This window comes from Bos indicus, chromosome 25 (assembly GCF_029378745.1).
Source record: "Bos indicus isolate NIAB-ARS_2022 breed Sahiwal x Tharparkar chromosome 25, NIAB-ARS_B.indTharparkar_mat_pri_1.0, whole genome shotgun sequence".
In the NCBI taxonomy this organism is placed as follows: Eukaryota; Metazoa; Chordata; class Mammalia; order Artiodactyla; family Bovidae; genus Bos; species Bos indicus.
The window spans coordinates 1,394,477-1,416,497 of NC_091784.1; the positions used below are offsets into that span (position 1 = coordinate 1,394,477).

Here is a 22,021-nt window from a genome sequence, read left to right on the forward strand (position 1 = left end):
CCCTGGCCCCAGGGGCCCCTACAGACTCCAGCTGGGACCTGCAGAGGGACCGAGTCAGCTGGCAGCCCGCAGGCACAGGTATCTGGGGGTGTGGTCCTCCATCGGGAGGGGGAAGCCAAAGAGTGTGCAGGGCAGTTTTATTCAGTTGGAAATGGATCTCCATAGGGTCCCTCTCCCTCGGTCCTGTCCCTGGCTGGAGGAATCACCAGAGCTGCAGGTGACCCACCCCCGCCGGCTGTCATGTCACTGTGTATAGCTCGTCCCGGTGGTTCTTGCAGATTTCATAGTGGCAGGTGAGCTTCTGGGCGCAGGCCCAGGGCTCGGCGTGCTGTTCCCTTGGCGGCAGCAAGAAGGCTGCGCTCCCTGCCAGCAGCATGTGCCAGATGCTGTGGGTGTAGTAATAGTTTTCGCTGGTCATCATGGAAACATAGATGGTGAGGGCCAGAGCAGCCATGGAGAGGCCGGGCAGGAGGTAGAAGACCCAGCGCTGCCAGGAGGGGGGGTAGCAGTGGCGCCGGCGCCCGCAGCGGTATACCTGCAGGAAACCACACGGGTATCTGCACGGAGCTGCGGTCATATCTCGGGGCGCTGCCCAGGGCTGCGAGTGTGGGCTGCTTGGAGGGGTTCAAGGGGTGCCAAGCCACACTGGGCCCCTGTGGGTTGCTGCTGGCAGCCCTCGGTGGGTGTGGAGAACACAGATACCCAGGAACGAGAACATGAACGGAATGAGGGGCCACACTCACAGACCCAGGAATGAGAACATGGACGGAACGAGGGGCCACACTCTGTCCTCGCAGGGTGAGCAGGCATAGGGAGCCCACACTCTTGTACCCCAACTTCCAGTGGAGGGGGTCTGGGCAAGAAGCCTGCCTGCCCCAGGTCCTTACCCACATGGTAACCATGACCACGATGGCAAAGAGGCAAGGCCCCGTCGTGTTCCAGGCGGCCCTGCGGTCCAGCTGCAAGGACATGGCGAAGACCAGAGCGCCCAGGATAAAGAGGACCTGGGCCAAACACAGGGACGACGACGGGTCATGGGAGCCCCAGGCCAGGGTGTCTTTGATGGCACAAGGTCCAGCAGGAGCAGGCGGTGTGGGCCCGCTGGTCATCCCCATGTCCCCCCGTCGCCCCCAGCACCCCTGCCAGCCCCCTGCAGAAACCGGCAGCCTGTGTCCTGCTCCGCTGGCGGGGAGGAGGTAATCCTCTCCCAGCTCCCGCACTGCTGGGATCCACTGGTCCCGCGGGTCCATCCACAGGTGTATTTCTAATGCAGTTTTTGTTGTTGTTGGGCTATGCCGCACAACTTGTGGGATCTTAGTTCCCCAACTTGGGCCCAGGGTAGTGAAAGCACAGAGTGTGAAACACTGGGCCACCAGAAAGCTCCGCACAGGGGAGTTTCTGAAGCATGGGCTTGTCTAGGGCACGCATCTCCAGCAGCCAAGCCCTGAAGTGCTCTCAGTACTGGGGCTCTAGGAGCAGAGCTGGCCGCTTCCTGGGGAGGTCTGGTCCAAGTCTGGGGCTCCGGGCCTCCTCTCTGGATGAGGCCTGGCCTAACCTTGCCCACCACATCCTTTCCTGGCACCCTCCGAGCAGCCAGCAGTCCCTTCACAGCTAGAGGCACCTCTCCCAGTACTGGTCAGATCAAGAGGTTTCCAAGGGCAGCGAGAAACCCCTTTCTGGTGTCTCCCTTGACACGCTGTGCACAAGGGCCTCCGCTCTCCCAGGACCCAGACCCAGGAATCAGGAGGTCACTCACGTATTTCAGGGACGCCTTCAGCCGGGCCATGCAGAGGACAGTGACCCAGATGGACACTCCAGAGCCCAGGAAGTCGCAGTACTGCAGCGTGTCGTAGTTGAGAATGCAGAGCACAGCGTCACCCGGCTGATCGCAGGCGTGGTAGAACTGTGGGCCGAGTGATGAGCGACAACCCAGCCTCCCACCTCCCCCCGACCCCGGGGAGCCGGACTTACCGTGGAGAAGAACATGGTGTAGGCATAGACCGAGGCCTCCACCAGGAGGCAGCGGTGCACAGAGATGGCAATGGGGGCCAGGAACATGAGGTTGCTCAGGGTGAGCAGGAGGGTGGCTACCTTCTGCTGGGCCAGAGTCTGGGCTGTGCTGTTGTCTGTGCAGCTCCATCCACGCCAGCCTGTGGGCCAACGCAGCACTGTGGGTGCCAAGGCCGGGCCAGTGCGGCCAGGCAAGGTAGTGGCTGCTCAGGAACCTCAGGGCCTACTCCATGCCCAGAGCCTTGAGGAGGAAACCCTTCCTCACCCCACAGCGGGCCAGGACAAGTGTGGGCAAACGGAGGCCAGTGTGGGCAGGTGTGAGCACGGGAAACCAAGACCATAAAGCAGTCCCATCTCCGGGGGTGCCTCTGTGAGCCCACACAGGGGTTGCGGGGCATGGCAGGCTGGGGAAGGAGGCGGTGGCCCTCACTCTTCGGGGCGCCCCCCAACCTTGGCCGAGCTGGGGTGGCTGCCAGAGAGAGGCCCAGGGCTGAGGTCCACAGGCACAGGCGGAAGGCGCATCAGGACCATCCCTACCTGCCCTGCAGCTGCAGCCCGCATACAGGTAGCCGTGTCTACGCAGCAGAAGGCACTGGCCGTAGGGTCCGCAGTCGTTCAGGCAAGGCACCAAGTACAAGGTGGTCTCCACAAGGACTGAGGGCTGCATGCACTCCCTGCGAGGAAGGGGCCCCAGGAAGGCTGGCTGCAGAGATCTGCTGGCCAGCCCTGCTCTGGAGCTCCCAGAGGGTCTTGGACACCTGAACTCAGAGTGTTCAAGTCCCCTGGGCCCCAGAGGACTGCAACCACAAGGGGCTCTGCAAGGCCAGGATGCCCTCTCCCTGCCTGCCTGAGCCCCCACCTGCCTGGGCTGGGACCAGCATCCCCGCTCGTGTCCTCGCTCTCGGAGCTGCCACGGGAGCAGTGGCTGGGGGGAGAGAGGGACCCCGCAGGAGGCAACTGACCCGGCACGGCTGGAGGAAGACAGGTCACCCCCAAGCTGGAATGCAGGCAGTCCCATCCACAGGCCTGACCACAACCACTTGGCCACCTGCCCCCAAGTTTACTTACTCAGGCCTCTCGGGGCAGAGGACCTGCAGGGAGAGGTACCAGTTGTCTGTCTCTGGGTAGGGGATGCTGAGGTTGGCTGTGGGAGACGAGGCACTCAGGGACAAGGGGTAACCCTGGAAGAAGGCTGCAGAGAGGAAGTGGGAAGGCCCGGTCAGAGGCAGCCAGATGCCTGCCAGTCCCTGGGCCAGACGCGCCTCCCAGTACCTGTGGTGCAGTTGAGCGAAGTGTTGAAGCTGAGGAAGGGCGAGCCGGCGGTCACACAGGCCACCACCGAGGTGTTGCTGGCAATCACGGTCTGGAAGGGAGGCCGAGCAGGGTCAGTCCCCAGCCTCCACCTCACGCTCACCTCTGGTGCTAAATGCTATTCTCTGTGGCTCCCGCTGGCTTAGGGCCCACCAGGACTGTCCCCTCCAGGCCAAGGGCCCCAGCCTCAGCCTCTTGCCCCCATGCAGCCCCAGCCTGCCAACAGGGACACGATGCCCCCGGGACAGGCCTCCTGTTTCTCAGTTGGCACCTATGCCAGCCCGATGCCCTGCCAGGCTCACTCTGTTGCCACAAAGGCCACCCCGACCCAATCTCCATGTCAAAGTGGGCACAGGAAGGCCTGAGCAGTCCTTGCACCCCAGGAAGGTCTGAGCCCCAGGCCCCGGGTCCCAATCCCAACCCAACCTTGAGGATCAGGGTACCTGGTTGACGCTCACAGAGATGCTCAGGGAGCCCCCACTGTCCATGCCCGTGTTAAGGTGCAGTTTCATCACTGAGGGCATGTCCGACTGCACGAGCACCGAGGCCCTGTCCAGGGGCCGGAAGCGCACAGACACCACATCCATGTCTTCCCGCAGGATGGGGAAGCTCCTGAAGCAGAAAGCGCCACTGCCTGCCTCGCCACTCTGGTCCAGGTCCTGGGTGTTGGGGCTCAGGGGCGGCGGGCCCGTGGAGGCGTTGCTGCTTTGGTTCGGGCTGCTCTGCAGAAGGCGCTGGAGGTTCGCAGTCCACGGTCTGCAGGCTGTCAGGACACAAGGGGCTCAGTGCAGGCAGGCCTGGGGATGGAGCGGGGCAGAGCCACCTCCCCGCACAGCCCACCTGTGAGGGCAGCCACGGCACTAAACGTCACCAACACGCGGGGCCCCGCCAGGCTCTTGGCCGTCACTTGCAGCCACCGTTCCCAGGGTGGTGAGGGCAGCAGCAGGCGGCAGGCCGTGGTGGGATCGCTACAAGTGAGCACCTTCTGGAAGTTTCCTGGCAGGGTGGCCGACCCCACGGTAAGGTGCACAGGGCAGCCCAGGCTCCCATTGGACACACAGCCCTGCAGCTCCAGCCGCAGCTCCTGGGTGTGCTTGGGGACGAAGACTCTGCAGCCAAGGGGACACGGCCTCGCTTGGGCTCTGCAGCTTCGGCCTGCCCCCGGACCCCATGCTTAAATTCACCCTCCAGGGTGGGGGCCAAGACCTGGACCCCCCACCTTTTCACCTGCCCTGAGGCCAGCAGGGCTGCCCACTCCAGCAAGCCTGCACTTACTTGAGGTAGCTGGGCTGGGAGAGGAGGACTAGTGGGAGGGGCACGTCAGGCTCCAGGATGGACATCTCAACCACTCGCACGACCAGCATGTCCGGCTGGAAGATGTAGGCACAGGTGGGAATAAAGTCCTGAGGAAAGAGCAGGGACAGGCAAAGAAGGTGGGGGAGGGCTGGCCCGGAGGGATCGGGGATGGACTCAGGGGGCGGGATTGGAGCAAATGGGCGAGGCTGGCCCAGAGGGGCGGGGATGGACCGAGGGGGAGGGGTTGGAGCAGATGGGGCGGGGCTGGTTCAGAGGGGGCGTGGTTGGCCCTGGAGGTGGGGTTGGAGCAGATGGGGCGCGGCTGGCCCAGAGAGCCTGGGGTTCGGGGGCAGGGCTGGGCAGCAGAGCCCTGAGCAATGTCGGCCCTAAGGAGGTGAACAGGGACCAGTCATTCGTGCACTGAGCGGTGCTGCCCCCCGATCCCCAGAGGGAGTGCTCTTACCTTCACCTCAATCTTATGGGAGGAGGGGGGCAGGTGGGCGGCCACAAACCAGTCCCCAGGTGCTGGGTAGGAGACATTGACAGAGGCGTTGTCCTGCAGCATCCTGAGGAGGAAGGAGGGCTGCACCGAGGTATTGTTGGCGAAGCTGGTGCCCAGTGGGTTGATGACAGGAGGGGCGCCGTAGCGGAAGTACCTGCAGGCAGGGAGAGCGGGGAGGTCTCAGGTGTGGCCCTGGGCGGCTCCAGCAGGCAGGCAATGAGCGGGCTGGCACCTACACGGTGGTCTCCACGTTGTTGCAGGTGGGGCCGCTGCCCCGGGTGACCTGCAGCAGCCAGTGCAGCAGCACCGTGTCCGGGGGCACACGGAAGTGGAAGAGCCGGGCGCTGCCGTACCAGTTGTAAAAGGCCAGCTTCTGCGGGGCCTGGGAGAACTGCTCTGACACCAGCCTGGAGTCTGCAGAGAAGGCACTGTCAGGCAGCCAGGGAGCCTGGGAGCCCTCCCCTGGGGACAAGATGGAGAAAGGCAGAGGGCGGAGGCCCTTCTGCCTGGCCTGGCCTCAGAGAAGCAGCCAGGGGAGCCATGGAGCCCCTGGGATGCCTGGCACACCAACCCCAACCTGGGAAAAGTCACTGTTGCCCCCGAGCCCCTGGTGAGGGCCGGGGCTCAGAAGCTTTCATTCAGGAATCACATTCTCACCCACGTCTGTACATCCATCTTCCTAACCCCTCCAGCCCTGCCAGCAACCTCCAGCTCACAGGCTCAGTTCCCCAGATCTCTGCATCCCACCCACCAGGCACCCTGGATCAACAAGTCCCACAGGCCCCAACACCAATCACATGTTGGGTCAACATGAGGTCAAGTGCCTCAGACCTCAGAAGCAGGAAGAGACCCCCTCAGAGGGCTGCTCCTCTCCACACTGCTCACAGCCCCTGGGGCCCCCCCACCGCAACCCTGGCACACCTGGGGCTGAGGGATGGAGGGTGAAAGGCACAGGAAGAGGTCAAGGTGGGAGCCCCATCCCTCCTCCCATCTGCCCTGGGCACTGGAGGCCAGGACACACCCCCACCTCCACTGAGTCTCCCCAGTGCTAGGATCCCTGGTCCTGGTTGCAGTGGACAGGGCAGGGCGACCAGGTCCGGAGGCTGGCTGCCTGCTCAGGCCATGATTTGGGGTACAGGAAGAGCCGCTGTCCCTCCTCACCCAGAGAGGAGGCGAGCAGAGACCCTGTGTGTGTGTTGCGGTGGAGGGTGGCGGGGGGCACCTAGGCTGGAGCGGCTGCTTCAGTGGGCACAAGCCCCTGCAGAGGGGCACAGGGACAAAGCAGGGGTTGGCAGCACACAAGCTAGCGGCCTATGCCCCACCCTGGAGCCCCCCAGTCCTGGCAGTGTCTCCCAGCCCCTCACTTCCATGGCCCCTCTCCCCAACACACTCTGCAAGTTGTCACCCAAGGCCCCCTCCTGTCACACCAGCCTTTCCAAACCAGCTCTAAAGGTCTCTGGAGACCCCACCCTGGATTAGGACCCTCCTAGGAGAGTCCATTAACCAGTACAACCTCGTGTCTGGGGCCCACGGCATAACCACCTGCCCCACGAGGGGGGCCCCACCTTCCAAAAACAGGCCCGCCCCAGTGCTGTGTACAGGGGTGACTAAGGAGGTGCCCGGGCTGCTCAGCAGGAAGCACTGCCCCACCGCCAGCTCAGGACTTGTTCGCGGAGTGACCTTGACCGTCCCTTCCCCTCTCTGGGCCCAGCTTCCTCTGAGTTGGGGAGTAGGACAGCACCTCCCTTCAGCTGCCCCTCCCTCCATGGTTAATGGATGTTAAAGTGCTTCGGGAAGAAACACACTGTGAACACAGCAGGGTGGGGCCACCCTCTCCTCCCCCTGCCCCACTAGGAGGGTGGCAGCCCACAGCATCCCAGCAGTAAGCCCGGGGCCCCTCCAGGTGGGCCAGGTGAGCAGGTGAGTAAACCGGGTGAGCAGCTGGCTCTCTTGCCAGCCTCCTGACTCCCATGTAAGCACCTTGAAAAGAGATAGCAGCCCACTTGCAAAGCCATCTGAGCTCCCAGGAGCCCAGTATGGGGGCTGGGCAGGGGTAGGCACCACACAGCACAAGCACCAGGCTTTCCAGGTATCTGCTGGTCACCAGGTTCCAACTGCCGGCTGTGGCCTGAGTGCTAAGAGACTAGGGGCCACTGAACTAATATAAACTTCTTCCTGCTGCACCATCCCCCCACTACCACCACCATGGGATCACAGGGCCTTAGAGAAACAGTCAGCTGCCGAGCACCCAGCTGCTCTACGTGGCCAGGCAGGAGAGGTCCAGCTGTGGCGTCCAGCCCCTTGCCTGAGAGGGGCTGGGTCCTCTGGCTCCCCGGCCAGCCCTGGACACCTGCAATTCAGCTGGTGGTTGTAAAGTCTCCTCAAGGTGCACAAGAGATAAGACCTCCCACTCCCGGGGCCACCCAGCCCCTCCATCCCATCCCCAGCCCTGCACCCCGACCTCCCTGCCCAAGACACCCACTCCATTATCTTGGTGAATGTACCAGGCCATTCACACATCCGAGCCTGAAGTGGAAGTTACATTTCCAGTATCAGGAAGCACCAGCCACATGCATACTTGCTCCGCCCACAACCCCCCTCCAAGGACACAGGGTTGGGGGTAGGAGAAAGAAAGTCCCTGAGCCTGTCTGGGGACCCTAGTAAGGGGATCCTCTAGTACATCCTCCAAACCAGCATAGGCACCCAGTGCGGAGACCCTGCCCACCCAGAGACCCCAGAAGCCAGGATCACACAGAATGCAGGATCCGTTCAGGAGGGGAGCGGCTGCCCCAGGTTTTCCATCTCCCTACCAATGACCAGGGAGAAGGAAGAAAAGGAGAAAGTAGGGGTGGCAGTCCCCAGCGGAGAGCTTTCATCAGGGGCCAGCCTTGGGGAAACTGCCTTTCAGTTCAAGCTAAGCCAGGCTCAGAAACCAGAGGCACAGCCCTCAGAGAAACAGGAGCTTGGAGGAGCAAGATCTCAGAGAAGGGTGGGGGGATGGGCTGGGAGCCACCCCATGCTGTGCTGGATAAGCTGCCTAATGCCTCCTGGGGCATCTGGGCCCTCCCAGGCCCGCCAGCAGGCCATCAGAGAGCCCAAGGCCACAGAAGTCAGGTAGTTTACTCAGCACCCCCAGTCGCCACCCAGTAGCACCTTCTGATCTAGCCACCCCCTTGAGCCTTTGACTGCACCCGGGTAGTGGTCACTGTGAGAGAGGCGAAGCCATGAAACACACCTGGCTGCGACTCCAGGATCTAAGCAACTTTCTCCAACTCTGCCCCTCTCCCAGACCAGATGGCATCCCGGAACCCCACTGCCCAAGGTTTCCTCCTAGGGACTCGCACTCCCACCGCAGCCCTTGGAGTCCCAGGAGAGTCCCCCCCAGGCCGTTCAACCTCACCCTGGTGCCCGAAGGTCCTACCCGGCCAGAACGCGTTGGGAGGAGGAGGGGGAGGAGGAAGGAAAGGAGAGCTTGCTCCAAGGGGACAGTCTGGCCGAACCTGGCCCTGGGCACAGAGGAAGGGGAGAGGGCGTCCTTTCTATCAGATCGCTCTCACACTCGGCGCCCTGCAAGGGGGCGCCCTGCGCCCCCAACACGGTGTGGGGACCTGAGGCCTACGTCCCCGCCAGGTGAGCGCACAGGTGTCCCCAGGTGAGTCACAATCCCGGACCCGCCCCCCCGGCCTCTTCCCCCCGCGCCCCCGCCCGCGCCCCGGGGATGGGGCCCGCGGGTCCGCGCTCGCTTACCGCTCTTTCTGCCGTCGCCAGCGGCGGCAGGCGGGGACCGAGAGAGCAGCAGCAGCAGCAGCGACATCGCCACCGCCACCGCCGCGCCCCCGGTCCCAGTCCCAGCCCCGCGCATGGCTCCGCGCTCGGGCAGGCGCTACCCGGCCCGCGCACCAGGCCGCCCGCCCCCGCCGCCGCCCGGGCAGCCACCGCCGCCACTGCGGCCCCCGCCGCCGCCTCTGCCCAAGGCTCCCATCCTCCGGGCCGGTCCCGGCCGCCGGCGCCCCGGGCACTTCCGCCTGTGAGGCCCCGCCCCGCCGGAGCCCGGGCGGACAGGGGCGCTGGGTGAAGAGCTGCCCGGGGGGCGCGCGTGGAAGGCGATCGGAAGGAGGATGCGGGACAGAGGGGCGACGCGGGGCGGTGACGTGGGGCGAGGGAGGGTGACACGAGGCGGGGTGCGACGCGGGGCTGGGGCCGTCCCGCGGACCAAGAGGGCGCGCTGGGAAAATAGGTCAGAGGTGGGTCAGGACTGAGGGGGAACGCGGGTCCGCCACTGCGCACAGAGTAGCGGAGGCGGGGCGGGATGCGGTGCAGGGTCGCGGGACACGGGGGGCGGAGTCGGGGCAGAAGGTGGCACCGGACCCAGAGAACCGCGGGGGTCTTGGTTCTGAAGCAGAAATGGTGCGGCGTGGCTTGGAATGCGCAGGAGATTCGGGGCGGCCGCAGAGCGCCCCACATGTGTCTGGGGGCACCCGGGTCGCTGCGTGACTGGCTGGGCGCGGCGGGAGGTCCGGCCCGCGGGCGGCCGCTCCCGCCTCCCGGATCTGGACTCCCCGGCGGGCCTCCAGGCGCGCCACACCACAAAGGCTCTACGAGTGCGGGTGAAAACACTTTCATGGAAAGATTAAGAGGCTCCTGCACATATTTTGTACACTGTGAAGGTGGCGATTCGCGTCGGTGGTGCGAGTCACTCCCCGCCCTTGACCCCGGGGTCTGCTCCAAGAGATTAAGGGTTTCAGCGTGAAGAGGAAACGGTGAAGGGACTCCAGAGAACTTAGGGAAGCTTTTTTAGCGTCTAGGGGAAGCGAAGACTTTTCTAAATATCACCCAGGAGACTAGAGGCAAGACTGAGAAATTCAGCTAAGTGCAAAACTGCAACAAACTCACAAAAAGGAAGCCTCAAACTGGAGGACACTTGGACTTGCATCACAAAGAAATCTCACTGAGATTACTAACAATAAAGAGCTCCTACAGATAAATAAGACACACCAACCGGGAAACCACAGATACCAATAAGGAAATACCAATAAGGAAACCACTGGAGAAGATTACTGCAAAGGATATGCAAATTTCCCTCCTTAGAGAAAGGCAAAATGAAAAGCACCCAGAGGCCTTTTTTCTTTGACCTAACAGATCTGCAAAAAGCTGATTGCAGCGCCCAGACTTTCTTAGGTTTGCTGAGCCTCTGGGAGCCTCACCCTGCCACCGCTGTGCATTTTCCCTGCAGAGATGGTCGCAGAAGCATGAGCTTGCATGAGTGCAGCCTGCACCCAGATACCTGTCATGAGGGAAAGGGGCATTTGAATCACGGGTACCCAGATGGAGATTCAAATGCTGTGATGGTATAAACACTGATCCAGTGGGCTGAAAATCCAGAAGCTCTGTGTACTGGTTGGAATGGTCTAGCAGGAGGACCGTTAGCAGAAAAAGGAAAGGGCAGAATAATGTGTTCAGAAAGCTCCACTTTTTGTAGGAAAAAAAATTGTTTAGTTGGCATGTCTCAAAGGTGGAGAATGCCTAGAAGCATCCAGCAGTTGGTGCAGGAAGGGAAGCAAGTGGCTGAGGACTGGGAGGAGGGGTTCTATCTGTTTGAATTTTTTGAATTTCAGTGTATGTGTGTCTGTGTGTTTGTGGATTTACGGGTACGGAGAGAGGAGAAGCTGACCCCTGGAACCCAGTGCCACTGGAGGCTGGGGGGAAGGGAGGGATGAGGTAAGGTGAAGGGGGAGGAGAAAGCCCCAGGTGTGAACTCTTATTTATTCCTCTGGAATCTGGGCAGGGCCTCTTCACCCAGGGCTGCTGGGGGCTCCCAGGTTCTCAAAGAGACGAGACCAATTACGGGTTTTGCTGAGCTTCGATTTTAGTGCACTGTACTGACCCAGATCATGCAGGGACAGCAACTGTGGTTAGCACTGAGCCCCGAGGTCTGTACCATCTGAGACCCATCCCTGCCCCAGGCTGGGCTCTGCGGTGCCCTCAACCCTACCCGCTCTGAGGGTCACATCAGTGAGACTCCAGCACCGAGCTCCCTAGCAGGCAGGAGGAGAGGTGTCTGTGCTTGTCTGAGGCGGGGAGCTGGGGGGCTGGGGGGCTGGGGAACTTGCAAATGGACCAGAATCAGAGATCTCTGCTAAGTAACAAGAGTATAATAGAAAGGGCCCACCTGGGGGCCTCACTTGAAGATGGAAACAGGCCCTTGTGGTAGGAGGTTTCTGTATCCTACCTCACAGTATGTGGAAAATTCGAGGTAATCAACTGTTAAGAATAAAACAATAAAAATATTAAAAGGAACCTAGAACACGTCCCTTAGAATACAGGTATGGGAAAGCCTTTCTTAAGCAAGACAAAGAACTGGGGAACATGAAGAAAAGGTTACTTATTTGACTACACTTTAAAAAATGTTATGTGGGACTTCTCTGGTAGTTCAGTGGGTAAGACTGCCTGCCGGTGCAGGGTTCACAGGTTCCATCCCCCGTCCAGGGAGATCACACGTGCTGTGGAGCAGCTACTGAAGCCCATGTGACATAGAGCAACAGGAGAAGCCGCAGTGAGAAGCCCAAGGCTGTGCTCGTCGACAGAGAGGAGCCGCCCTGCTTGCCGCAACTGGAGAAAGGCCCTGTGCAGCAACAACACCGGCATGGCCAAAAAATTAAAAAACAGATTCATTTAAAAAACGTTATGTAATTGTAAAATGGGTAAAAGGAGAAAGGATCCACGTCATCAAGCCAAGTGGAAGGAATCATGTGCTGTGCAAGTAATAAAAACCCATCTGAGATAGAAAGGGAATTCACACACTTAAGAAAATGTTGTAGCCACACTTTCCGGGAAACAAACTCACTCAGAAGGATAATGCAGATAGTGGAGTGCAGTTTATTACACCAGCGGGCGCAAGGCAGAGTCTCCTCTTAGCCAAGGACCCCGACCAGTTTTTTGTGAAAATCTTATATACCCTAAGTGTACGTGCCCAAACCCACCTCCCCAAATTCCCTGAAACTGGTCTGAACAAAGGAAAAGAAAGATACAATCAAAGTTAACCTGTGATTCATATGCCTTAAGCCTAGGTAGTTAACAGTGGACAATAATCAATAGGCCTGTGGTCATATCCCAATAAGCATAATAGAATTAATGATTCTATTTGGTTACACAGATAATTAGGGTATTCTTTTAGGCAATGGAGAGTCTAGGTACGAGTCCTGGGGCTCTTTCATCCCGGGGGTCTGGTTTTCCAATTGGTACGTCGTTTCCATAGATACTGGGCATAGAGCTCAAAGTCCACAGTCCGGCCCACGATGGAGTCCTGCTTTCAAGATGGAACCTGTTCTGTCTGTTTCCTCCTTCACCAGCACCCCTGTAAGCACGGGTCCCCATTTCCAGTACATTTCAGTGTTGCCACCGATGCCTTCAGGAGCAGCTCACACTGCAGCCACAGAGGGCAAGTGCCCGCTCCCTCGCCCGAGAGGGGACAGGGTGTCTTGTCTTCCCTTGTGGTCCGTTTGCCTGCTAGTGGACCAGCTACATCTTTCTTGTCGTCTCCTGTCGATTGCCAGGGTGCGGGGTGTTTCCAGTGTCTTCTTTCCTTCTGGGCCCTTTTTGAAGGAGGAAACAGAGCCGGACTCCATCTTAGGCCAGGCTTCAAACATTAGGCTACACGCATGGTCACAGCCACAGAGGTGTCTGTGATTGTGGACCCTTGGGGCTCTGTGAGGGGACGGTGCATAGACGAGGACCTGGATATCTCAGGAATTTTCGCACAGTTTTCCCACAGATGGGTTTTCCCGCACGGGCTTTCTGCGGTTGCAGAGTCTGGGCTTAGTGGCTCCACAGCCTGTGGGATCTTCCCGGACCAGGGATGGAACCTGCGTCCCCTGCATTGGCTTTATGGACAGAGTTCCTGGATGCAGCCCATTTCCAGGCTGGAACACCCTCAGAGGCCCTCACCGGCTCCATGAGTGTGGACTGAGTGGACGGCTGCCTGCCTGCCCACCCAGGGAAAGACATATTTCCCGCAAAGGAGAGAAAGCAAGCACTGCCCGCCTCTCCTGAGTCCCCCGCCTGCCTCCTCTCCCAGGTCTCCCCTCCGTCCTTCCTCCCCACTTAGCCCAGGCCAGCACTGCCGCCATCCTGGGCCCAGTGCCAGTGCCAGCTGGCCTCGCTCCCATGGCTGCTCTTCCAGTTGAGGTGGACACTCAGCCCTGGGCATACTGGGAAAGGCTGGGCCCCTCAGTACCCCCGCCCCCTGCTCTCCCACCCTCCCCAGTTCAGCCCAGGTTCCTCCTGTGTGCCAGGCCCAGGTTGGAAGGAGTCACCTGCTCTACAGACGGGGTGTCCTGTCAGCCCACTGCAGGCTTCCTCGGGGAGGGACCAGAGTGTCCCCGTGTGAGTGGGGCTGGGATGCGGGCGGTTTCTCCTTCTCTTCCTCCCAGTGCCCCTACGTGTCAGCATGAATTAGACCAGGGCACCCAGACACGTGGGGCCCAGAGGAATAGCTTCCCCAGAACTTTGGGGAACAAATAGAGTTTCTGCATCTTTATTTTACTGAGACAAAGTTTTTCTTAACTCCAACTACCATCTATTATTATCATTTCATAAAGAATCATTTTCCCATCAAAACTTTTAGGAGGCTCATACACTTAAAATTATGCTTAAATGCAAGTTATTTTTTCTAGAGTGCAGCATGTAGTTCTCCTGTATCCCTATTTTATCTGGTTAATGATTGCTCCCTGTCCTGGGTGCTGGGCACCGAGGAACCAGGAGGTGCAGGGCACAGGAGCTGCTCTCAGAGCTCTTGGCATGCACTGAGTCGGGGCCACGGCCCAGCGGCAATGGGGCACGGTGGCCGTGGTGAGTCCGGCTCCCCTTCCAGTGCGGAGTGACAGAGGGTGACAAGGGCAGAAGATGATTGCAAGGACAGGAGGCTCTAGCGTCAGCTCTGGTTGCGGGCTGTCCCTTGGCACCCCCCACCAGCTTCCCTGGGGGGGCAGAATAGGGGTAAGCCTCCTGGGACCCCCGCTCCTAGAATAAGCCATCTACCCTGGCTCCCCTGGCAGTGATCCAAGGGGGAATGAGAAGTCTAACATGCTTAAAGGGGGAATTCCAAGAGGACAGAAGAGAATGAGGCAGAAGAAAACATGAAATCTGGTGAAAGACGTTAATTTACAGATTCAAGTAGCTCAGTGTGTCTTAAGAAGAATGTGTAAAAGAAAATCACAGGCAGACACATCACAGTCAACTACTGAAAACCAAACAAAAAGAGAAAATATTGAAAGCACCCAGAGAAAAATGACATTCAAGGGAATAACAGTTCAAACAATGAATGACTTCTTAGAAACAATGGAGCAGATAGAATGGAGAGGGAGAAAACAGACCTACATGGTTGCAAAATTCCTGCATCTTACAAGCAACGGCACAGTATAAATTCTAGAGTCTGTGAAATGTTAAGAATCTAATTACAATCCCTAGACCAACCAATGGAGAAGGAAATGGCAACCCACTCCAGTATTCTTGCCTGGAGAATCCCAGGGACAGAGGAGCCTGGTAGGCTGCCATCTATGGAGTCACACAGAGTTGGACACGACTGAAGCAACTTAGCAGCAGCAGCAGCAGAGCAGCTAATATACAATAATGCTGAGCTATACCCCCAGGTCAGGGCTTCCCAGATGGTTCAGTGGTAAAGAAATTGCCTGCAATACAGGGGGCACGAGAAACAGGGTGGCGGGGTGTCTATCCCTGGCTGGGAAGACTCCCTGGAGAAGGTTATGGCAACCCACTCCAGTATTCTTGCCTGGAGAATCCCTGGAACAGAGCAGCCTGGTGGGCTACAGTCCATGGAGTCACAAAGAGTTAGACGTGACTGAGTGACTAACACACATACAGTAATGACATGTATCTATCATTAGAGCGTCATACAGGGTAGTCTCATTGCCTTGAAAATCCTCTGTGCTCTGACTGTTCATCCTTTCCAGCCCCTAAGCCCTGGCAACCTGGAGTCTACGCTTCATTGCAGTGCAGTGGCTTCCCTTATTGCAGAGCGCGGGCTCTAGGGCGCACACTCAGATGTGGCGCGTGGGCTTAGCTGCCCCGCAGCATGTGGGACCTTCCTGCACCAGAGGTTGAATCTGTGTCCCCTGCATTGACAGGGCAGGTGGATTCTTAACCACTGGACCACCAGGGAAGTCCTGATTTGTAGTTTTTAGAGTATACGAAATCAAAAGAGAAATCAGACAGTACTGTAAGGGACTTCAAGGCAAGCGAGACACAGGTTCAACCGCCGGTCCAGGATGCTCCCACATGCCGCAGAGCAACTAAACCCATGGGCCACAACTACCGAGCCCGAGACCTAGAGCCTATTACCGCAACAAAGAGGGGCCCCATCTGCTGCAGCTAGAGAAAACTGGGAGAAACAACAACCTCAGATACGCTGCTGATACCACTCTAATGGAAGAAAGCAAGGAGGAACTAAAGAGCCTCTTGATGAGGGTGAAAGAGGAGAGTGAAAAAGTTGGCTTAAAACACAACATTAAAGAAACTAAAATAATGGAATCTGGGACCATAACTTCATGGCACAGAAGGGGGAAAGTGAAAGCAGTGACAAATTTTATTCTCTTGGGCTCCAAAATCACTGCAGACGGTGACTGCAGCCATAAAATTAAAAGATGCTTACTTCTTGGAAGGAAAACTATGACAAAACTAGACATTATAAAGTCCGTATAGTCAAAGCTACGGTTTTTCCAGTAGTCATGTATGGGTGTGAGAGTTGGACCATAAAGAAGGCTGAGTGCTAAGGAAGTATCAGGCCACCTGATGTGAAGAGCTGACTCATTGGAAAAGACCCTGATTCTGGGAAAGATTGACGGCAAAAGGAGAAGCGGGCTGCAGAGGATGATATGGTTAGATAGCATCACTGACTTAATGGACATGAATCTGAGCAAACTCCAGGAGATAGTGGAGAGAGGAGCCTGGCGTGCAGCAGTCCATGGGGTTGCAAAGAGTTAACACAACTTCGTGACTGAAAAACAAGAGAAAGCCTGTGGGCAGCAATGAAGACCAAGCACAGGAAAAAAATGAAAAATCCACCTTGCAATGCAGGGTATGTGGGTTGAATTCCTGTTCAGGGAACTAAGATCCCACAGCCAGAGGGGAACTAAGCCCGTGTGCCGCAAATGCTCTGGAGCCCATGCCACAGCTAGAGAGAAGCCCACAACAAAGATCACAAGTGCTGCAACTAAGATCCAACGCAGTAAGAAATCAATCAATTCAAAAAAAAAGAAAGAGGGACTTCCTTGGTGGTCCAAAGACTAAGACTCTGCACTCCCAATGTAGGGGCCCCGGGTTCAATCCCTGGTCAGGAAACTAGATACCACACGCCACAACTAAAGATCCCGCATGCCACAACTAAAACCCAGCACAGCCAAATAAAAAATAATAAAAGTAAATATTAAAGAAAATACTTTGAGATGAAAGAAAATGAAGACATATCAAAATAAATGGAATACAGTTAATACAGTGTTTAGAAGGAAATTTATAGCTGTAAGTGTCCATACTAAGAAAGCAAAAAGATTTCAAAACAATCGTGTCCCATCTGAAGACAGTGGAAAAAGCGGGTCTCTCGTATTCAATATTTTACTGGAGATCCTGGCTGTGGTCACCATGTTTCTCCCCTCTGGAGTTTCCACCCAGAGCAATTCATTAATAAAATGAAACAAAAGGCATCTAAGTTGGGGAGCCTTGCGTGTACAAAATCCTGAAGAATCCAGTAAGCAACTATTAGAACTAATAAATGAGTTCAGCAAAGTTTCTGGGTACAAGATCTATGTACAAAACTCAATTGTATTTTTATACTCTTGCAATCAACAATTGAAAATGAAACTAAGAAAAAAAACTCCATCCACACAACACACAGAAATATATATGGGGACTTCCCTGGCAGTCCAGTGGTTGAGACTCTGTACTTCCAATGCCAGGGGCCTAAGTTTAATCCCTGGGGTAGAAACTAAGATCCCACACACAGCAAGGTGTGATCAAAAAAATAAATATCACAGCTTAAAAAACAAACTTTAAGTACGTATGTTTTTTAAAAAACTCATTACGTTAGATCCGGTGGATCTCAAAATTCAAATAGTAAGCTGCCACCCTTTTAACGTGAACTGTACTATAAATGAGAATATCTGTGATTTCTGTTTATGATCAAGTCACAGGCATCGCAAGGTGTTTCAGTGAAGCTAAATTCCTCCGGTTCGAGGCCAGTTGACAATAAAGGTGGGATTTTTCCCCATCCAAATGCCTGGATGCCCTGCCGAACCTTGCCTGACCATGCAGGTCCATCCTCCCAGCTCAGGGTGTCATTTCAGAGGGAGACCCAGACCCAGGTGGGAGCATCCGCGCCCCCGCACCCCCCCAGCCCAGAAGCCGGCCCTGCTTCCAGGACAGGGGTGCAGGCCAAGACAGGCGCAGGAGGACCTGCATGAACTCAACATGATACTTAAGGACTGCGTTGATTGTTGATTTAAAGACAACACATCCGTGCTGGGTTCATCACCATTATTCTTTTTTTCTTCTGATTTTAACAGAAATTGACATTAGACACTTCCCAAGTCCACTCGAGTGAAACAGCGTCTGGGGTGAGGTGCGGGGGGGTGGCTGGGGAGTGCGGGGTGCAGGGGGGGAGAGGGAGGAGCCGTAGGCGCAGAAGCCTGGGGCCGCTTGCCCTCCCCCGACTCCTTGCCCTCCCTCGACTCCTTCCCCTCCCTCTCCTTCCCCCAACCCGCCTCCCTCTCTCCCTCCACCCCTGCGGCCTCCTCCCGCCTCCCTCCTTCCACCCTTTCCCCCAGTTTCTTTCTCTCCCGCCTCCCCCTCCCTCCGCCCCTCCCCCCCGCCCCTCCCCCTCCTCCCAGGACCCTCTCCCCTGCGCGCTCGGCCGGCAGCGGCGGCTGGGAGTCATGCGCGGCCTCTCCGGGCTCGCGGCGCTGCGGGGGCTGCTGTGCGGCGCGCGGGCCCTGGGCCCCAGCCTGCTCGCGCGCTCCTGCTCGGGTGAGTCCGCTCGCCTGGCGGCCACGCGCGGGGTGGGGCGGGTCGAGGGGCCGCCGGCCTTTGCTGACGCACGTGCGGCCCCGGCGACGGGGCCGAAGGCCCGGGAGTAGGCGGACTGGAGAGGCACGCCCCTGGGGTTCCTGCCCCGCGGGCCCCCAGCGCTCACCGCCGCCTTCGCCGCTCACTCCCAGCCAGGCTCCCACGGCCCCACTCACCTCACCGTGCTCGGGGCAGGGGGTCCGAGGGCTTCGGAGCTGGAGGAAACCAGAAGCCTGGTGGCTACACTTTGTGCTGGCGGGGATCCCAGCGGGCCCAGGGCTCCTACGTGGGGTCATTCTCAGCAAATTAACACTCCTGTCCTGAGACATCTTTCCTCCCAGCATATCTCTGCCTGGAGTCTTGCAGGTATCCGGGGGCTCTCCGCCCTAGCAGCTGGCCCTCGGGCGCTTCCAGAGTCCTGGCGTTCCAATGCTGGCAAGGGTAAACTGCCATCTTCCGAGGCAGGAGCCAGCTGGCAGTAGGCCAGGCTGGACAGCAGGGCCCCTAGGGACTGGGCTTTGGGGGAACGAATAAGGGTGGGGTCCTTCCTGCAGTGCAAGGCATTGAAAGTACGTAGTGGGCACCCGATGCCTGCTCCCCAAGCCCTCCTGGGGCTGGGAAGGCAGATGCAGATACCCCCAGGGACACTGGCTCTTCTGGACCTGGCGGCTCATCTCTTCTCCAGTTCTCTCCTCCCTCTCTGCAGGGCTTAGCTGCCAATCCAGGGTCTGGGCCCTTTTCCAGAGTACACTTGACCCTAGACCCAATGCCAAGGGTCAGCCTAACTCTGGAAGTGTTAGGCGGTAGGAGGGTGATGACACTGGGGGTCTCTCTGGCAGCATCACCCCCGGAGGAGGAGGGCTGGGGCAGTGTTGACATTAGGACACTAGGTTTCAAGTGTCCTTCCTGCCTTGAAACCCCAACAGCAGCCTGGCCAAGGAAGGTGTCAGGGGAGGAGCCCTCCTGTCTCCCTGGCTGCAGACAGGGATCCCTCCCCCTTTCTCAATCCCCAGGTCCCTCTCTCTCTCTCTCCCTGTGACCCACCTGGTGGGAAAGTGCTTTTCACTCTCCTTGGTCCCTGCCATTATTTCACCTCAGACCCCTGATGTGGCAGTTTGGGGGTGCAGACAGTGTCTATGCTAGCTCCCCGAAGTACAGGAGTGAACATCAGGACTTGTACTTTCTTTCCAGTGTGGCATCTCAGGGGCACCAGCTCCATAATGGGCAGCTTCTCCCACTGCCTGCCTGGGTGGGGCCATGCCCCCTGCAACAGGCTGAAGTCCCCAGGGGCCCACCTTGCTGGACAGTCCTGGCTGTGGGCACCATACTTTTCCCCTCCAGGACTGCTCTGGTTGAGGCAAACTCTGCAGTCTAGGGGACACTTGGGTCCTGGCAGGGGAACCCAGGTCCAGGAGACATGAAAGGTGAGGCCATGGCAGCCCCGAGACCCCCTCTTCTACAGGAGGACCCTCCTGGACCCGGGAGCGGACGCTGGTTGCGGTGAAGCCAGACGGGGTACAGCGGCGGCTAGTTGGGGATGTGATCCGGCGCTTTGAGAGGAGGGGCTTCAAGCTGGTGGGGATGAAGATGCTGCAGGTACCAGGGCTTTCGGCCTGTGGGTGTCGCTGAGGGGACTGGGGTGGGGGCTGTTTTCAGCCCTGCATCTGGACAGCCTTCTTGTGCTGGCAGTAGGAGGGGAGGGGCGGGAAGCGCCTGCCCTGTGCTCCTGTAGTTGGAGTGCCAGCTCTTATTGGTGTCGTCTGCCGAGCGCCCTGCGGTCAGGACGCCACAGCCACTGCCCGGGTGCCCGGTGGGGCTCCCTCTCACCCATTCCCTCAATGTACCAGGCCCCAGAGAGGATCCTTGCTGAGCACTACCACGATCTGCAGAGGAAGCCCTTCTACCCAGCCCTCATCAGCTACATGAGCTCCGGCCCGGTAGTGGCCATGGTATAGCGGGGCTGTGGCAGTGGGAGGGTGGAGGGCCCTGGGTTGAGCCCTGGGTGACCCCCGCCTCTCCCCACCTCCTCTATCTCTCTGCTGCAGGTCTGGGAAGGCCCCAATGTGGTCTGCACCTCGAGGGCCATGATAGGCCACACTAACTCTGCCAAGGCTGCCCCTGGCACCATCCGGGGAGACTTCAGCACCCACGTCAGCAGGTAACACTCAGCCACTTGTAGCTGAGGCCCAGTGCCCTAGGGGCTCAGGGTGGCGGCCTGTGCCCAAGGCAGATCCACCAGGCCTGGGTGTCTTGCTCAGGGGAAAGCGAAGCCAGAAAACTTGATGGTAGCATGCCAAACCTGACATTGGCTAGTGCAGTATTTTTCAAAAACCTTTTCACGTACACAGGAGGTGATAAAGAATTCCCTGTGTTGTGTCTATGCTCTGCCATCAGTCTGTCACCTGACTTTACCTCCAGACGCCCCAGGGGTTGGCCCGGGACAGATGCTGAGGTCAGGCTGGAACCCAGTTTTCCAGCTCTTCTGTTCTTCCTTGCCCCTCTGCACCATCACCCACCCACTCCCCTAGACAGTCGGGATTGGCAGACTGTGCCTAGGACCCCCGAGGTGCATGCTGAAGCCTGTACCCTACCTCTGCCACCTGGCACAGGAATGTCATCCATGCCAGTGACTCCGTGGAGGGGGCCCAGAGAGAGATCCAGCTGTGGTTCCAGAGCAGTGAGCTGGTGGACTGGGCAGATGAAGGCCACCTCAGCAGCATCTACGCAGCCTGAGCACACAGGCACCCGCGGTCACCCTGGCATCCACTCAGGACCAGCTACCTCTGTTGACAAGAACTTGAGCTCACACCCACGCTCTGCCCATCTGTCCCAGACCACCTCCCTGTCCACCTTCTGCCCCACTCCAGCCCCAGAATGGTTGAGCCACAAACTTTATGTGCCTTTTAGTAAGCCAGCAACTGGACCAAGTCCTTTCTGAACCAAAGTGCCAGACAAGCTTCGGGGTCCAAAAGCTGGTAGTGTGACCGTCCTTTCCCCAAAGTGGGGACATTAAAATTCACTGTGCTGTGTGTGGGAGTGGAGTGCTCATTATGGCCCCTGCCATCTCTGAGGTGGGAATGAGGCCTTATGCAAAGTTGTAAGCAGCTTGAAAGTAGAAATGAAGCTTACCATCTCACATACCAGGAGATCAAGAACTTTGTTGAATATATGAGACAGGCAGAGATCCTGAAACCTCCAGCCTGAAATCTGGGAGCTCCAAGCTGAGCCACAGAGCTTGTGCTGTCCCTCAAGGAGGAGCCCTAGGCAGTTGTGAACAGTAGCAGGAAGGGGTAGGCAGGGAGCTGAAGCCGCCCCGAAGGCAGAAAGGCTGGTGGCCACATTGACACTGCATATCACTCCTCACACCTGGTCCTCAGGTGTGTCCCTGGCCACTTGTCACAGGTACTGGATACTGCATATCATTACACCTGCTGAGGCCGACTGGTCCTCACCCTGCTTTATGACGTCTTTGCGATGCTGGCCTTGGGTTCCCCGCTCAGGTTTCTCCCTGTGCCTCCACGTGAGGGCGCGGTTGAAGGGTCTGACCTTTAACTGGCCATGAAAGGGTCATGTTTGAAGCTGACCCTGGGGCTGGCCGTCCGAGGAAAAGGCCTTCCTAGTTTCCCGTGACTTTCCTAGGCTCTAGTCTCCTTCCCTCTTTGCAACAGGGTAGAGAAGCACCCGGGAGGGGAAGATATTTAAATGCTAGGCGAGTCCGAAGAAGTGTTTTAAATGCACAGCTAGGCCCAAAGCGGTGAGGGAAGCCGAGGAGCCCCGCCTCGGCCCGTGAACCAAATGTTCCCTGTGTCCGGCTGGCCCCCAATGAAGCAC

General features: G+C 58.1%; 2 protein-coding genes across 4 annotated transcripts; one reads left to right on the forward strand and one right to left on the reverse strand.

Moving 5' to 3' along the window:
- Nucleotides 1–120: 120 nt before the first annotated feature.
- Nucleotides 121–18,501, reverse strand: PGAP6 (post-GPI attachment to proteins 6). Of its 3 annotated transcripts, none has more exons than XM_019987792.2 (13): nt 18,367–18,501; nt 5,356–5,533; nt 5,081–5,273; nt 4,597–4,724; nt 4,162–4,430; nt 3,765–4,084; nt 3,283–3,373; nt 3,079–3,202; nt 2,548–2,684; nt 1,972–2,150; nt 1,757–1,903; nt 888–1,004; nt 121–535 (listed from the first exon to the last, which is right to left on the reverse strand). In XM_019987792.2, exons 3-13 carry the CDS (start codon nt 5,180–5,182, stop codon nt 239–241), a joined length of 1,911 nt encoding a protein of 636 aa, XP_019843351.2. In that variant the 5' UTR covers nt 5,183–5,273; nt 5,356–5,533; nt 18,367–18,501; the 3' UTR covers nt 121–238. The 3 variants fall into 3 exon arrangements, with proteins under 3 accessions (XP_019843351.2, XP_019843350.2, XP_019843349.2); XM_019987791.2 differs by lacking the exon at nt 18,367–18,501 and adding an exon at nt 8,867–9,042 and having other exon boundaries at nt 4,597–4,691; XM_019987790.2 differs by lacking the exon at nt 18,367–18,501 and adding an exon at nt 8,867–9,041.
- On the forward strand, nt 17,994–21,219 carry NME4 (NME/NM23 nucleoside diphosphate kinase 4). Its single transcript, XM_019987795.2, has 5 exons — nt 17,994–18,151; nt 19,653–19,786; nt 20,038–20,139; nt 20,236–20,348; nt 20,800–21,219. Exons 1-5 carry the CDS (start codon nt 18,061–18,063, stop codon nt 20,921–20,923), a joined length of 564 nt encoding a protein of 187 aa, XP_019843354.2. The 5' UTR covers nt 17,994–18,060; the 3' UTR covers nt 20,924–21,219.
- Nucleotides 21,220–22,021: the final 802 nt, after the last annotated feature.

Coding starts and splice junctions, on each gene's coding strand:
- PGAP6 (XM_019987790.2), bottom strand. CDS start 8,981: ATGCGCGGGGCTGGGACTGGGACCGGGGGCGCGGCGGTGGCGGTGGCG. Junction 4,085..4,161: donor TGCCGTGGCTGCCCTCACAG/GTGGGCTGTGCG, acceptor GTGTCCTGACAG/CCTGCAGACCGTGGACTGCG. Junction 2,151..2,547: donor GGGCTGCAGCTGCAGGGCAG/GTAGGGATGGTC, acceptor GTTGGCCCACAG/GCTGGCGTGGATGGAGCTGC.
- NME4 (XM_019987795.2), top strand. CDS start 18,061: ATGCGCGGCCTCTCCGGGCTCGCGGCGCTGCGGGGGCTGCTGTGCGGC. Junction 19,787..20,037: donor TGGGGATGAAGATGCTGCAG/GTACCAGGGCTT, acceptor TCAATGTACCAG/GCCCCAGAGAGGATCCTTGC. Junction 20,349..20,799: donor TTCAGCACCCACGTCAGCAG/GTAACACTCAGC, acceptor CACCTGGCACAG/GAATGTCATCCATGCCAGTG.